This window comes from Primulina eburnea, unplaced genomic scaffold, assembly GCF_022965805.1.
Source record: "Primulina eburnea isolate SZY01 unplaced genomic scaffold, ASM2296580v1 ctg120, whole genome shotgun sequence".
Lineage (NCBI taxonomy): Eukaryota > Viridiplantae > Streptophyta > Magnoliopsida > Lamiales > Gesneriaceae > Primulina > Primulina eburnea.
In genome coordinates, this window is record NW_027330737.1 from 37,072 (window position 1) to 52,500 (window position 15,429).

Below are 15,429 nucleotides of genomic sequence, written 5' to 3' on the forward strand. Positions count from 1 at the left end.
CTACCCTCTAGTGAAAACGGGAAACTCTTTCCTCAGTAGGTACGTAAGGTCCAATTAGCGAATTGTGATCCCGAATAATATCGGCCATCACAATTCCTAAAAGGTAGTTTCCAATTGCATCACAATGCAACCCTCTACGTAAACTTTTGTCTCACGTTTGATTAGGACCCAATAATATGACGTCGTTCATCTTTACGTGTCAAGCCTAACCCATCGATGTTGAACCTTAATGGACGGTCGCCATGAGTTCCCTCAATAATATGAGCCGAAATCATGGGAGTTCCACGTAGTTCACATCACCATGTCAATGGATGTCACAGCTTTCCGGCACCCAGAGCTCCCCCAATAATATGAGCCGAGCCCCGAGTACGGGTAGCGTTCATCATGCACCCATTGTCGATGGAAGACAAGGAAATTATAACCAATTTTATAATTCCCCTTTTCGGGCTTGATATTAATTTTGAATCTTATTCAAAATGAGGGTTTTTAATTTTGAAAGGTCTCATCATTAATTTTATTTTAAAAGCTCGCCATGTTTGATCGTATGTTTGCCGGATTCATGCAACTTTGTTATTATAATAATAATAACGCACATACTCATTATTTATAACATATCATGCATATATTATAAATAGAAAAAAGTACAAGGATGATCAATTGCCCCAACACTAATGGCCCGTGTGAGCCAAACACGGGCCTAGGTCCAATCCTAGGGTAAATGCACGGGATGCAATGCAACTATACTATTACATTAGCATCCAATATTACATGTCTTTGATCTTCATAATCACCAAGGCCACCATCTTCCAATCTTGATCTTCACCTATTCTAATATTTACAATTAAATATCCATGGCACATAGGGATACATCTCATGGGGTGGGAACGGGCCATAAACCAAGCCCACTTTAAATTGATAATTATTACAATCAAACAACACAAATATCCTAGCATACACCTAGCAAATTGGGCTTGGGCTTTTGATCATCCTTCATGCATAATATCACATATCATACACCATCAATTAATTATCACTATAATTAATTGATCCAATATTATATATCTTGATCCAATCACTAACCGCCACAATTATAAATTAAATTAACAAAGTATACAAACACCTTTGTCTACTTTCAAATTAATTTATTTATAATCGAATTTCTTGTAAATCACAATTTACTATAAATAATTAAAGTCCAACTTCAATTATTTATTTTATGAGAAAACATGTGCAACAATTGTAAATTTAAACTTAAGGGCCCAAAAACCATTTTTCACCAAAAATACTTTGGCCCATTTAAATTTCACAAATTATGTTGGCCATCCAATGGCCCAACATCTCAAGGCCCATGACACTTGGATTAACCAAAACACTTTTGGAAACCCTAGCCGTCATCGCCGTCGCCGGAGCTCCGTCGCCGGATTCCGGCCACAACAAAAAAATTTTTTTTTTTTTTATTTTAAAAACTGCATTTCGGGCAGCCCCTTGGGCTGCCCCTCGGCTGCCCGAAATTCTCGGGCAGCCCCCGAAAATTTTTTTTTTTTTTTTTGCTTCAAAAAATTTCGGCCTTGATGTATTATTGCACCAAAAAATCTCAAACGGTTAGAAATCGATCTCAACATAATATTATGCAAATATTACACAAAAACCGTAACCTTAGCTCGGATACCACTTGAAAGCGGACCGGTTACGGTGGCCGGAAAACGCAACGGAAGCAAAAATTCGAAATTTTAAAGGAAAATTTTCGGCCACCATCTAAAGTTGTGTAATATTTACAAAATCTCAAACCATACATAGGGTGTTTTAGAATTTACCTATCAACTTTAAAAAGTTGATTGTGGCTCCAACTTTGTTGTCAAACAACAAAGCTCTTCAAGGCATGAAGAAATCTACAAGCTCCTCCTTTTCTTTGAGTTCTTTCCTTCAAAATCAAGCCCACCACTAACTAGGTAAATCCCTTCTTGTTTTGCACTAGAAAAACAAGAAGATTTATCAAAGAGAAGTGTTTTTGATCTCCAACAATTGAAGAACAAAAGAGAGAAAAATTTGAGAGAATAATATCATGAGATTTCGGCCATAGTATGTGTAATGGAGGAGGGAAGAGTTCTCTTGGGGTTGCAAAAAGTTGATCCAAAAAGTGGCATGCCATGCCAATATTTTATTCAAAAGTAATCCCCAACTCTTCACCTCCCATGCATGCATATAATATAGTTTTTAATCAAATTAAAAACTTTGGACTAAATTTAATTATCTCAAACACATTTGAGACTAATTAAACATTACTTGAATTTACCCAAGTCCCACTAGTTAAATAATTATTTTAATTGAGCTCTACAAGACTCAATATAATTTAATTAATTCAACACTTGAATTAATTTAATTATTTGGACTCTACTAGGTCCACTAGTGTTTAATTAATTCAACACTTGAATTAATTTATTTAGTCCATAATAATGTTTATGAAAATCACAATTTTCAATTGCATTATTCTCTTGGCCAAATTTTAATTTAGGAACACTTCCATAAATCAAAATTTACATTTCTCTCATAGAAGTCATACTTCTATTTTTTTCTTTACACTTATAAACTCATTTATAAGTTGTTCAACACATTGAACTATTTTCTCCTTTATAGAAGTCATACTTCTAATTTTTCTTACGCTTATAAACTCCTTTATAAGCCGTTCAACACATTGAACTATTTTTACTTCTCATCGGGATTTACAAAGCTAGTACTTGTGTGGCCCTCAATGGTTCATTGATACAACTAGTCGTGGGTTCACATCTCTATGTGATTCGGACTAAACATGTCCTTATTCGAGCATACCCCAATTGCTCCATTCTTACTTATCAACTCCTTGATAGTAAGAACGTCAGAACTCAAGTCTGATAGTACCCAACCAATCACGTTAAACGCCTAGCAGCATCGCTTACGTGATTCCCTAGGTATCACATGATAGTGCCTGCAAGAACCATTCAATTATGGTTAGCGTACAGTACGGTCCCTTCAACTCATATATCCCGACCGATTCGACAACTATTGGTTTATCGAGAGTTGTCAATGAATCGATACTATGTGTCATGTCGTAGTTGCATCGATGGTGTAATCTATGAAACACCTTTCATAATTACAACCATACTCTGGCCAGAGATTTCGATCTACATACACATGATAACACATAGGATATCCATACCCGAAGGTAAGCGGTGAATCCCCGACTACAATGCATCGACTCCTATGTGTTTCGACAGAACACCCAACCTTGCCACCTGATGACCCCATGAGAGTCGGTAAACAATTCAAAGTGTAATTCTAGCACATAGAGTCTCAATGTTGTCCCGGGTCATAAGGACTAATTCTGTACAACCATAAACCAGGACTTTTCCACTCGATAAGTGAGAACCACTTGGAAAGTCCTTTTATGGAGGGTTGTTCAGTGCACTCTACAAGGAGCACCTATCTGCATGTTCGGACATCACAATGTCCCCTACCAATGAAACATGGTACTCACATCGCAGATACTAGTCTCTAACTCGAGCGGCCTATATCCTTCTTAGTGGCGGCTGAATCGACTAGGAACCGTTTAGAATATACAGTATTACAAATATGAGTTTCATGATACTCATCATATGAGCATCTCATATTCTTTCTACTATTTGTATATTCAAGGGCTTTATCTATGCAGCTAGCATGGGTATACAGATAAAGATTTGCCAAAATAATAATTTCAAATATTATTAAAATAAAGACTGCTTATACATAGAGTTTCATTGTGAACACTCGGCCAACACTTGGCTCGACGGGCACCTACTCTAACAGGGATAAGGTGATGGAGGTGAGGGAGTCAGGGGAGAGGGGGGAGAAGTCGCAGAGGGTTGAGAGCAATGCTCGACCTCCGCCGCAGGGTAGACAAGAAGGATCCTCGTCCAGGAGTGAACTGAGATCTCGCCCATCTTCTAGGCGGGGTCGAGGCCCTCCATGGATACATCAGAGGATCGAAGAGCCGAGAAGAGAAGGGCGGGGTCAGGATGCTCCTCGGGAACCTGTCGAACCGAGGAGGAGAGCAGATGGAGATAACCACCCCACAAGAGGGATGATTCATATGATCTCGGGGGGTGCTACTGATAGGGATTCCGGGCGAGCGCGGAAGGCGCATGGGAGGAGGTTGGAGAACTTTGAAATATCGAGGAGTGCGAACTTACCCCAGGATCCTGTCATCAGTTTTGGACCGGATGACCTCCGAGGCGTTGTGGCTCCTCATAACGATGCCTTGGTGGTGAAAGCCACCGTTGCCAATTACGATGTGGCACGAATTTTTATTGATAATGGAAGCTTTGTTAATATCCTGTTCAAGAGCACCATGGATCAGATGAAGGTGGAGGGATTTGAGTTCGAGCCGATCTCCACTCCTCTATATGGATTTGCAGGACATGCCATCCCGCCGCTCGGTCAAATTGTCCTTCCTCTATCTTTGGGACATGAGCCTCGGCGGGTAACGAAGATGACGACGTTTACTGTGGTGGACACCCCATCCGCTTACAATGGAATTCTGGGGCGACCAGCCCTAAAGGATTTCAGAGCTGTGGCGTCCACGTATCATCAGAAGTTGAAATTTCCTGTGGGGAGGGAGGTTGGAGTCTTATGTGGGGATCAGAAAGTCGCTCGTCGATGTTATGAGGGGATAGTGAAAGAAGAGGGGAAGAGGGCACGTGTGGAGGTCAATATGATTAGAAGGGGGCGAAGCGGGTTGCCCGTGGTAAGGAGGGAGGTTCATGAGGTGATGGATGAGAATCCGGAGATCGTGACATTGGGGCCTGACAAGAAAACTCTAAGAATAGCCCCTGACCTTGACCCAGAGGTAAGGGAAAAACTTATTACTTGTTTACAAGCTAATCTCAACAGGTTCGCTTGGTCTGCCCAAGAGCTCACAGGGACGAGTCCAGATGTAGCAGAACATCGGTTAAACATCTTACCGAATTCCCGTCCAGTAAAACAGAAAAAGAGACACTTCGGGCCCGAGAAAGATATAGTCATAAAGAAGGAGGTGGGAGAGTTGCTCAGCGCTGGGCACATTCGAGAGGTACAATTTCCTACTTGGCTCTCGAATGTCGTTCTTGTTCCGAAAAGTTCAGGAAAATGGAGGATGTGTGTGGACTTCAGAGATCTCAACAAGGCATGTCCTAAAGATTGTTATCCCTTTCCGCGGATAGATCAGTTGGTGGACTCCACAGCCGGACATCAGTATTTGTGCATGCTGGATGCTTATCAGGGGTACCATCAAATCCCCTTGGCCGGGGAGGATCAAGATAAAGTAAGTTTCATTACCTCTGAAGGAACTTTCTGTTACGTGGTCATGCCCTTCGGACTCAAAAATGCCGGAGCCACGTATCAGCTGTTGATGGATAAAGTCTTTTCTAAGCAGGTGGGGAGGAATGTGGAAGTGTATGTGGATGACATCATGGTAAAGTCTAAGGATTCAGACATGCTCATACCTGACTTAGTGGAGACCTTTTCCACTCTCAGGTCCTATGGACTGAAATTGAACCCTCAGAAATGTATATTTGGAGTGAAGAGTGGGAAGTTTCTGGGTTATATGGTGACAGAGAGGGGGATTGAAGCTAACCCCGAGAAAGTTCAAGCTATCCAAGATATGGCCTCTCCCCGGGGACCCAAAGATGTTCAGCAGTTGACGGGGAGAATTGCTGCCTTGGCACGTTTTATCTCAAGGTCCGCCCACCGAAGCTTACCGTTCTTCCGTACTTTGAGAAAGGCGAAAAAATTTGAATGGAATCCAGCCTGCGAGACAGCGTTTGAAGAGTTGAAAAGATACCTTGCTGAGCTGCCTGTCCTGGCCAAACCGGCCGCAGGTGAGACTCTGTGGGTATATTTATCTGCCACCGAGGAAGCTGTGAGTTCGGTCCTTGTCAAGTTGGAGGGGTCGACTCAGCAGCCGGTCTATTATGTTTCGCATGCACTCAAGGGGGCAGAGATCAGATACTCAGGGTTGGAAAAATTGGCTTTGGCTTTAGTGATGACAGCGAGACGCTTGAGACCCTATTTTCTGTCTCATCCAATTGTGGTGCTCACCAACAGTCCATTGGGCAGAATCCTCACTCATTTTGATATCTCCGGCCGCCTGGTTAAGTGGACTACGGAGTTGGGAGAATATGACATCCAGTACGAGCCGAGAACAGCTATTAAAGCACAAGCCTTAGCCGATTTTCTGGCTGAGACTGTGCATCAGGAGAATGAAGACCCTTGGAAGGTGTATGTAGATGGTTCCTCGTCGAAGGATGGAAGTGGGGTGGGAGTAGTACTGATTTCACCAGCTGGGGAGGAAGTGAAGTTGGCTGTAAGGTTGGATTTTCGAGCATCCAATAATGAGGCAGAGTATGAGGCTGTGTTGGCAGGGCTTCGAGCAGCCAGAAATGTGGGAGCTACCCAGGTACTTATTTTTTCTGACTCACAGTTGGTAGCGCAACAGATGAAGGGGATGTATGATGTGAAGGATGAGAAACTTATTGAGTATGCTCGAGAAGTGGACAGAGTTAGAGAGAAATTCACAGAGATTATATTTGAACAGATTCCCAGGAAAGAAAATGAAAAGGCAGACACTCTAGCCAAAATGGCTGGAACGATGGGAACTTGGAAGACTAGAGATGTTGTACTTCAGGTAGAGCTCACACCCCACACGAGTTCACCTGTAGTTGAACAAGAAGAAGAGGATTGGAGGACTGACATAATTGATTACCTGAAAGAGGGAAAGCTTCCTGATAACCCTCGCGAGGCTCGTAAGTTGAAGACAAAATGTGCACGCTATGTAATGGTTGAGGACGTGTTATTTAGAACGTCTTTTGCAGGACCGCTCCTTCGATGTTTGAGTTACCAAGAGGCTGATTATGTGCTTCGAGAAGTTCATGAGGGGTGTTGTGGAAATCATTTGGGAGCTTATGCATTGGCAAGGAAGGTGCTCCTCGCCGGTTATTCTTGGCCATCAGTGTTGCATGATGCTCAAGAGTTGGTAATGTCTTGCGATAGTTGTCAACGTCATGCGCGGCTAAGTCACCGGCCGACCGCGATGATGAAGGCTGTCACGGCCGCCTGTCCCTTTGACCAGTGGGGAATGGATATCGTGGGACCGTTTCCTATAGCTCCGGCTCAGAAAAAATTCCTACTGGTAGCAGTTGATTATTTTTCAAAGTGGGTGGAGGCAGAGCCTTTGGCCAGAATCACTGAGAACGACGTCCTGAAATTCTTGTGGAAGAGCATAGTATGCAGGTACGGGGTACCTAGAAGGTTGATATCCGATAATGGGAGACAGTTCCAAGGGGCCAAAATCGAAGCTTGGTGCAAAGAGATGAAGATCCAACAAGTCTTTACCTCTGTAGCTTACCCGCAGAGTAATGGCCAGGTGGAGGTGACTAATCGGACGCTGGTACAGGGTCTGAAAGTTCGACTGGGCAAAGCCAAAGGCAATTGGGTGGATGAGTTACCAAGTGTCTTATGGGCATACCGAACCACTCCGAGAGAGGGAACCAAAGAAACTCCTTTCAGTTTGGTCTACGGTAATGAAGCAGTGCTCCCGGCTGAGATCGGGTTGGAATCGGCAAGGGTGATGTTTTATGACGAGGACAATGGTGCGAGACGCGCTACTGACCTTGATCTGTTGGAGGGAAAGAGAGAGTCTGCCAGCATTCAACTGGAAGCTTATAAGAACCGCATTGCACAGTCTTATAATCGGAGAGTCGTGCAGAGAAACTTTCAAGTGGGTGATTTGGTCCTAAGGAAAGTGCAAGAAGAGCATAGAGGAAAACTGGACCCAAAGTGGGAGGGTCCCTTCAAGGTGGTCGAGAGACTGAGCTCTGGAGCCTATTACTTGGAGAATACGCAAGGCAAAGCTTTGAAAAGGCATTGGAATGCTTATCACCTCAGAAAATATTATTCTTGATTCTGTCATTGATGTATTTTATTTCCTGAATTTTCCTATGTAATCTATTGGAATTCAATAAAATCAAGTTCTTCCCTTTAGTTCATGAATGTTGTTATATTGTGACAGTGATAAAATAATTCCATTTTTCCTACTAAGGCATCGCCTAGTAGAGGAGCAGAGGAGAAGAAAAATTTTATTTTTCCTGCTCAGGTGTCACCTAGCAGAGGAGTTAGAGGGTTGGGGCGTTGAATTTTTATTTTCCTACTAAGGCATCGCCTAGTAGAGGAGGTAGAGGGTGAGGGCGATGATTTTTATTTTCTTGCTCAGGTGTCACCTAGCAGAGGAGTTAAAGGGTTGGGGCGTTGAATTTTTATTTTCCTCCTCAGGTGTCACCTAGCAGAGGAGTTAGAGGGTTTTGGGGTTGATTTTCATTTTTCCTACTAAGGCATCGCCTAGTAGAGGAGCATAGGAGAAGAAAAATTTTATTTTTCCTGCTCAGGTGTCACCTAGCAGAGGAGTTAAAGGGTTGGGGCGTTGAATTTTTATTTTCCTGCTCAGGTGTCACCTAGCAGAGGAGTTAGAGGGTTTTGGGGTTGATTTTCATTTTCCTGCTAAGGCATCGCCTAGCAGAGGAGTTAGAGGGTTGGGGCGTTGAATTTTTATTTTCCTACTAAGGCATCGCCTGGTAGAGGAGTTAGAGGGTGGGGATGTTAAATTTTATTTTCCTGCTAAGGTGTCACCTAGCAGAGGAGTTAGAGGGTTGGGGCGTTGAATTTTTATTTTCCTACTAAGGCATCGCCTGGTAGAGGAGTTAGAGGGTGGGGATGTTAAATTTTATTTTCCTGCTAAGGTGTCACCTAGCAGAGGAGTTAGAGGGTTGGGGCGTTGAATTTTTATTTTCCTACTAAGGCATCGCCTGGTAGAGGAGTTAGAGGGTGGGGATGTTAAATTTTATTTTCCTGCTAAGGTGTCACCTAGCAGAGGAGTTAGAGGGTTGGGGCGTTGAATTTTTATTTTCCTACTAAGGCATCGCCTGGTAGAAGAGTTAGAGGGTGAGGGCGCTGATTTTTATTTTCCTGCTCAGGTGTCACCTAGCAGAGGAGTTAAAGGGTTGGGGCGTTGAATTTTTATTTTCCTGCTAAGGTGTCACCTAGCAGAGGAGTTAGAAGGTTGGGGCGTTGAATTTTTATTTTCCTACTAAGGCATCGCCTGGTAGAGGAGTTAGAGGGTGGGGATGTTGAATTTTATTTTCCTGCTTAGGTGTCACCTGGCAGAGGAGTTAGAGGCTGGGGATGTTAAATTTTATTTTTTCCTGCTTAGGTGTCACCTAGCAGAGGAGTCAGAGGGTGAGGATTCTATTGGCCCTAGCAGGTTAATGATATCAAATACAAACTCGTGAGAAGCAGTAAATTCAAATGCAAAATACTCAAGGTTGCATACATGAAGCGAGTCTCATACATGCCGAAAGTGCACAAAAGGGAAAATCAAATGTAAACATCGCCAAAGTCGCGTAATACTACGGAAAGTAAAACAGTGCAGAAGATAACAAAATATGGCCCGAAGGCGCACAATGTCTACGTAAATGAAAAAATAACGTAAGTGAAGGAGTGCGGCCTAAGAATCGGGAGGGAGACTCGCTACGAAACTCTCAATGTCGATGAAGTCGGTAGGGGCGCCTTGCGGAGGATAGCCCTGAGCCTCGAAGAGACCGACTGCACCTTGGAAACCCACCTCCAGGAAATGATAAGCTTTAGGGGCGCATATATCATTGAACTCCTCAGACTTGAGAAATTCCTCCTTGAAGGAAGAGGCTTCTGCAGCATGTCGTGCTTTGGCATCTTTGAGCTCAGCCTGTGAAGTCTTTAAATCCTTTTTCAGCTTCTGAATATCTTTAGCTTGGTCCTCTGTCAGCCGCTGAAACTCCTGCTTCTGTTTCGAGAGCTCGCCGCATTGGATCTGGGACTCCGAGAGTTGAGCTTGAGACTCCGAAAGTTGAGCTTGAGACTCCGAAAGTTGAGCTTGAGACTCCGAAAGCTCCTTAGCATGCGACACTTTCATCTCGTCAATAGTAGCCTGGAGCTGTTCGCGGAGAGCCTGACCCTCGCGTAATTCCCTACAGGTGTCAGATCGAGCGGTGTGAGCGCGCTCAGCCAACTCCCCGACGTACATCATGCCCTGCATAAGTAGACAAAGGTGAGAGGAAGACAAGGAATCGAATGTATATAGGACATCAATTTAATTATTTAAAGGTTAAAAGAAGAAGTATACCTCAGTGACACTGCTGCATGTCCGGCGAAGGAGGTCAGACCACCCCAGTGAAATCATGAACGCTGCATCCGCCTCGGAAGGAAGCTGATACATTATCTTCTGAGCCAGATGAGTAGGACCCCTCCCCACGATGGCCGAATCCGAGGTGTATAGAGGGGGCACCGCCGATTCAAAGAGAGGCCCCTCATCAGGCTCGGACCCTTCTGGAGAAGAGACCGACATGACGGAAATCTCAGAAATCTTGCGTTTACCATGCTGTGGAACCGACGTGCTGGGATCAGCGGGCACCGTTTGCTTACCAGACAGAAGAGGGGACTCAACGCGAGTGGGTGGGGAGGAGGCTCGCTTTGGGGCGGAAGAGGAGGAGCCTGTCTTCTTTTTCTTCGCCGCAGTAGGGGAGCTAACAGGTTTCTTCGAAGTAGTAGGGCATGAGCCTGTTTTCTTCTTCTCAGCGGCAGAGCAGTCTGCTTTTGTAGCCGTAGTGACTGGTGGAACGACGAACTTCTGGGGAGAGGAGGATGAACTCCCGGCCTTTTTTTTCGCAATCTCACGGAGCAGTGCAGCATTCATGACTCTAACACCTGCAAGCACAAACAGTGAACCGAATGAGAGTGTTATCAAGAAACATAACAAGCAATGGGAAAACAAGAAGTATGAAAAGAGGCAAGAATATCTACCGGCGTTCTCCTCCAGCTCAATATTCGCGGGACTTAACCCGACATGGCACAGGAGATCTTCAGATAGAAGTTGGGGAATGCTAAAGCATCGATCTCCTAGTACACTCATTATGTGTAGATAATCCTTATCTTTCTTATAATCCTTAGGAAGCTCAGGCTTGGCGAAATTAGGGCACCAATCAGTGGAACAAGTGAATTCTTTCGGTGGTTGGATAAAGAAAAAGTATTTTTTCCAATCCTTCACATGACTAGGAGCCCCATCAAAAAGCTTGTGGGTAGACCGGGAAATCACATAGAAGGGTCCTTCTTTTGACTTGGCTAAGACCAGGAAGTAGGAGAAGGTAGTGCAACTTAAAGGAAGATCTAAAGCCCGGAATAACACGATGAGGCAGCATATTGAGCGGAGAGCATTAGGAGTGAGCAAACCTAGATGCATCTGATAATAACTGCTCAGCTCCTGAAGAAAGTCATCTAGTGGAAAGCGCAGACCTGCGTCGAGATTTTGTTGGAAGAAAGTGTAACAACCCTTGGGAGCTAGATAAGGACGGTCATCGGGGGTAGGAATTATGATCTGGTGAGAGGAGGGAATATGCCACAAAGTCCTAAGTTTGGACTCGCTAGTGGGGGGAATGTGGGACGTTAAGTGGCCATACCAGAGGTTATCAGCATTAGAGATATTCATTTGTTGAGTTACGTGACGAATCTCCTTACCAGGGCGGCTATGAGTGACGACCTCTACCTCAGGGATAAATTCAGGATCTTCTAAGGAATTCCTAGACTCGCTAGACCTCTTGGAACCGCTCGCGGAAGTAGACTCAGAACCGCTCGCGGAAGTAGACTCGGAATTACTCGCGGAAGTAGACTCAGAATTACTCGCGTAATCAGACTCGGAATTGCTCGAAGAACTAAACTCGGCAGCATAGGAAGACATTTTCTAAGGACAACTGAGCAAATAAGAAAGAAGACTGTAGTGACCCGTTCCAGAATCACCTACTAAGCAAGAACTAAGCATGCAATTAGCCTAATTAACAACAATCAGAGATAAACGCGGAAACAGTCAACAAATAATGGTTATACAACCCAATCGAAGTCTAGCATAACTCAAACTAAAATATCCAGTACAACCATATCGAAACAAAATAGTACCGATAAACTAAAGCAATCGGCTACTCAACGTCCTCCTCCTCCTCCTGAGCTGTCCAACCTGAGGTCTGCCCCGTGGGAATGGGGTGTCCAAGATAAACAAAACCGAGGACGTGAGCGATAAGAACGCCCAGTACAAAAGCATGAGTATACAGACCTATATGAAATGCACATGCTATGATATGATACCAGGGTAGTCAAGAAACAGGAGTAACAAAGGATCTCAAAATGCTCAGTCTAGAGGCGCCAAGTGGATAGTGCCGCGCGGTACTCCTCTGGGTCACTGCATCCACTACAAGAACAGACGTGGACCTAAAATGTCCCGGATCACCGAAGCCCTCCCGACCCGTCGGCCACTGTGTACTCTCGGTGTCCATGCGTCCACAAGACAAGACAGGGCTGAGCGGCCCCACAAGATGTAGCTTATCTCGAAAGAGATACAGCTCAACAGTAAAGGCTATCTCGAAGGAGTTACGGCTCAACATGAAATGCAACATGCAGTAATAAACGTGACATAATAGCATGCATCATAAGACATATATCAATGCACCACATAATCATGCAACACATATAAGAATGTATACTCGACCAGGATATCTCGGATAGTACTTTCGTACCTCTATCACAGCAAGCATAGCCTTACGCAACACCGCTAATCAGGTCTAGAACAAGCCTACGCATCAAAAGCATACCCAATGAACAATGCTACCATGCTCGACTAGCAAAACCAGTACTACCTAGTACTACCAAAGGTTTAGGGTTTACCTTCTTCCGTCGACAGCCCTTTGATGTCGATTGCCTCGAAACTCAGGCGTCACTACGCTACCAATCCTGGCAGCTCTTGGCTATCGCTCGACCAACAACTAACCCTAGAAACCTTCCAATTCTCTCAACTATGAGACACACTTCGAGAAATTGCAATCCAAAAATGAGGAAATCCGACCACTATTTATAGGCTATGTTCGGATCCACCGAACCCACTTCGGAACGTCCGAACTCTTACGTGTCCAGCTGCTCTTGACACCTCATGATCGGATCCACCGAACATACACTTCGGAACGTCCGAACTTCCACGTGTCCACCGGCTCTTGACACCTCATGATCGGATCCACCGAACTCACTTCGGACCTTCCGAACTCTTCGGTGCTACCGAACCATCTTCGGTCCGTCCGATCATGACCACAGTCAAAATTACACATTAAACCTTCATAATCACCATTAATCCGTTAATTACCCAATTTGGAATTCGGGCTACTACATTCTCCCCCACTTAAAAGATTTCGTCCTCAAAATCCAGCTTAGAGGATGAACAAAATGAAACAACAACATAATCTCAAAATACTCGGTTCATCAAATCCATGAACACCGCTGGCGCATTCGTCAATCCGAATGACATAACTAGAAACTCGTAATGCCCATATCGAGTACGAAATGCAGTCTTGGAAATATCATCATCTCTGACTCTCATCTGATGATAACCCGATCGCAAGTCAACTCGTTACCCTCAAAATCTAAGGGACAACCCATCACTAGACGCTTAACAAATCGTCCTGGTCACCCCAACGACCTACACTTCCCTGACTACTCTCGTCACCAAAGTGGTCAGCCATCGCTATAAGAATGAGGAAAAATGGTAAAATGGTCAACGGAAATCCCAAAACAGAATCTATATCCCAAAATCGTATGCATGCTCTGATACCATAAATGTAGTGACCCGTTCCAGAATCACCTACTAAGCAAGAACTAAGCATGCAATTAGCCTAATTAACAACAATCAGAGATAAACGCGGAAACAGTCAACAAATAATGGTTATACAACCCAATCGAAGTCTAGCATAACTCAAACTAAAATATCCAGTACAACCATATCGAAACAAAATAGTACCGATAAACTAAAGCAATCGGCTACTCAACGTCCTCCTCCTCCTCCTGAGCTGTCCAACCTGAGGTCTGCCCCGTGGGAATGGGGTGTCCAAGATAAACAAAACCGAGGACGTGAGCGATAAGAACGCCCAGTACAAAAGCATGAGTATACAGACCTATATGAAATGCACATGCTATGATATGATACCAGGGTAGTCAAGAAACAGGAGTAACAAAGGATCTCAAAATGCTCAGTCTAGAGGCGCCAAGTGGATAGTGCCGCGCGGTACTCCTCTGGGTCACTGCATCCACTACAAGAACAGACGTGGACCTAAAATGTCCCGGATCACCGAAGCCCTCCCGACCCGTCGGCCACTGTGTACTCTCGGTGTCCATGCGTCCACAAGACAAGACAGGGCTGAGCGGCCCCACAAGATGTAGCTTATCTCGAAAGAGATACAGCTCAACAGTAAAGGCTATCTCGAAGGAGTTACGGCTCAACATGAAATGCAACATGCAGTAATAAACGTGACATAATAGCATGCATCATAAGACATATATCAATGCACCACATAATCATGCAACACATATAAGAATGTATACTCGACCAGGATATCTCGGATAGTACTTTCGTACCTCTATCACAGCAAGCCTAGCCTTACGCAACACCGCTAATCAGGTCTAGAACAAGCCTACGCATCAAAAGCATACCCAATGAACAATGCTACCATGCTCGACTAGCAAAACCAGTACTACCAAAGGTTTAGGGTTTACCTTCGTCCGTCGACAGCCCTTTGATGTCGATTGCCTCGAAACTCAGGCGTCGCTACGCTACCAATCCTGGCAGCTCTTGGCTATCGCTCGACCAACAACTAACCCTAGAAACCTTCCAAATCTCTCAACTATGAGACACACTTCGAGAAATTGCAATCCAAAAATGAGGAAATCCGACCACTATTTATAGGCTATGTTCGGATCCACCGAACCCACTTCGGAACGTCCGAACTCTTACGTGTCCAGCTGCTCTTGACACCTCATGATCGGATCCACCGAACATACACTTCGGAACGTCCGAACTCCCACGTGTCCACCGGCTCTTGACACCTCATGATCGGATCCACCGAACTCACTTCGGACCTTCCGAACTCTTCGGTGCTACCGAACCATCTTCGGTCCGTCCGATCATGACCACAGTCAAAATTACACATTAAACCTTCTTAATCACCATTAATCCGTTAATTACCCAATTTGGAATTCGGGCTACTACAAGACTAACCCCGACGTAGCGTGGAAAGGTACGCAAGGGATAAGACCGAGAGCGCTCGGGCGCTGCTGGGCGAGACGCGGGCGTGCGGGGCGAGAGCTGCTGGGCGGGCGAGACTCGGGCGTGTGGGGCGAGAGCTGTTGGGCGAGACGCCGAGAGCTCTTGGGCGAGAGCTGCTGGGCGAGACGCGGGCGTGTGGGGCGAGACTCGGGCGCAGGGGCGAGAGCTGCTGGGCGGGCGAGACTCGGGCGTGTGGGGCGAGAGCTGTTGGGCGAGACGCTGAG

The 15,429-nt window shown here is 45.0% G+C and overlaps 1 protein-coding gene across 1 annotated transcript; it reads right to left on the minus strand.

The window, feature by feature from the left end:
• Nucleotides 1-9,467: 9,467 nt before the first annotated feature.
• LOC140820546 (uncharacterized) lies at nt 9,468-11,833 on the minus strand. Its single transcript, XM_073180843.1, has 3 exons — nt 10,876-11,833; nt 10,199-10,779; nt 9,468-10,105 (listed from the first exon to the last, which is right to left on the minus strand). Exons 1-3 carry the CDS (start codon nt 11,804-11,806, stop codon nt 9,545-9,547), a joined length of 2,073 nt encoding a protein of 690 aa, XP_073036944.1. The 5' UTR covers nt 11,807-11,833; the 3' UTR covers nt 9,468-9,544.
• Between the last annotated feature and the right edge of the window lie 3,596 nt (nt 11,834-15,429).

Excerpts from the sequence above, each read along its gene's own strand:
- LOC140820546 (XM_073180843.1), bottom strand. The coding sequence starts at position 11,806 with ATGTCTTCCTATGCTGCCGAGTTTAGTTCTTCGAGCAATTCCGAGTCT. Across the intron at positions 10,780-10,875 it reads TGAGCTGGAGGAGAACGCCG|GTGTTAGAGTCATGAATGCT; the intron begins GTAGATATTCTT and ends TTGTGCTTGCAG. Across the intron at positions 10,106-10,198 it reads CATGCAGCAGTGTCACTGAG|GGCATGATGTACGTCGGGGA; the intron begins GTATACTTCTTC and ends CTACTTATGCAG.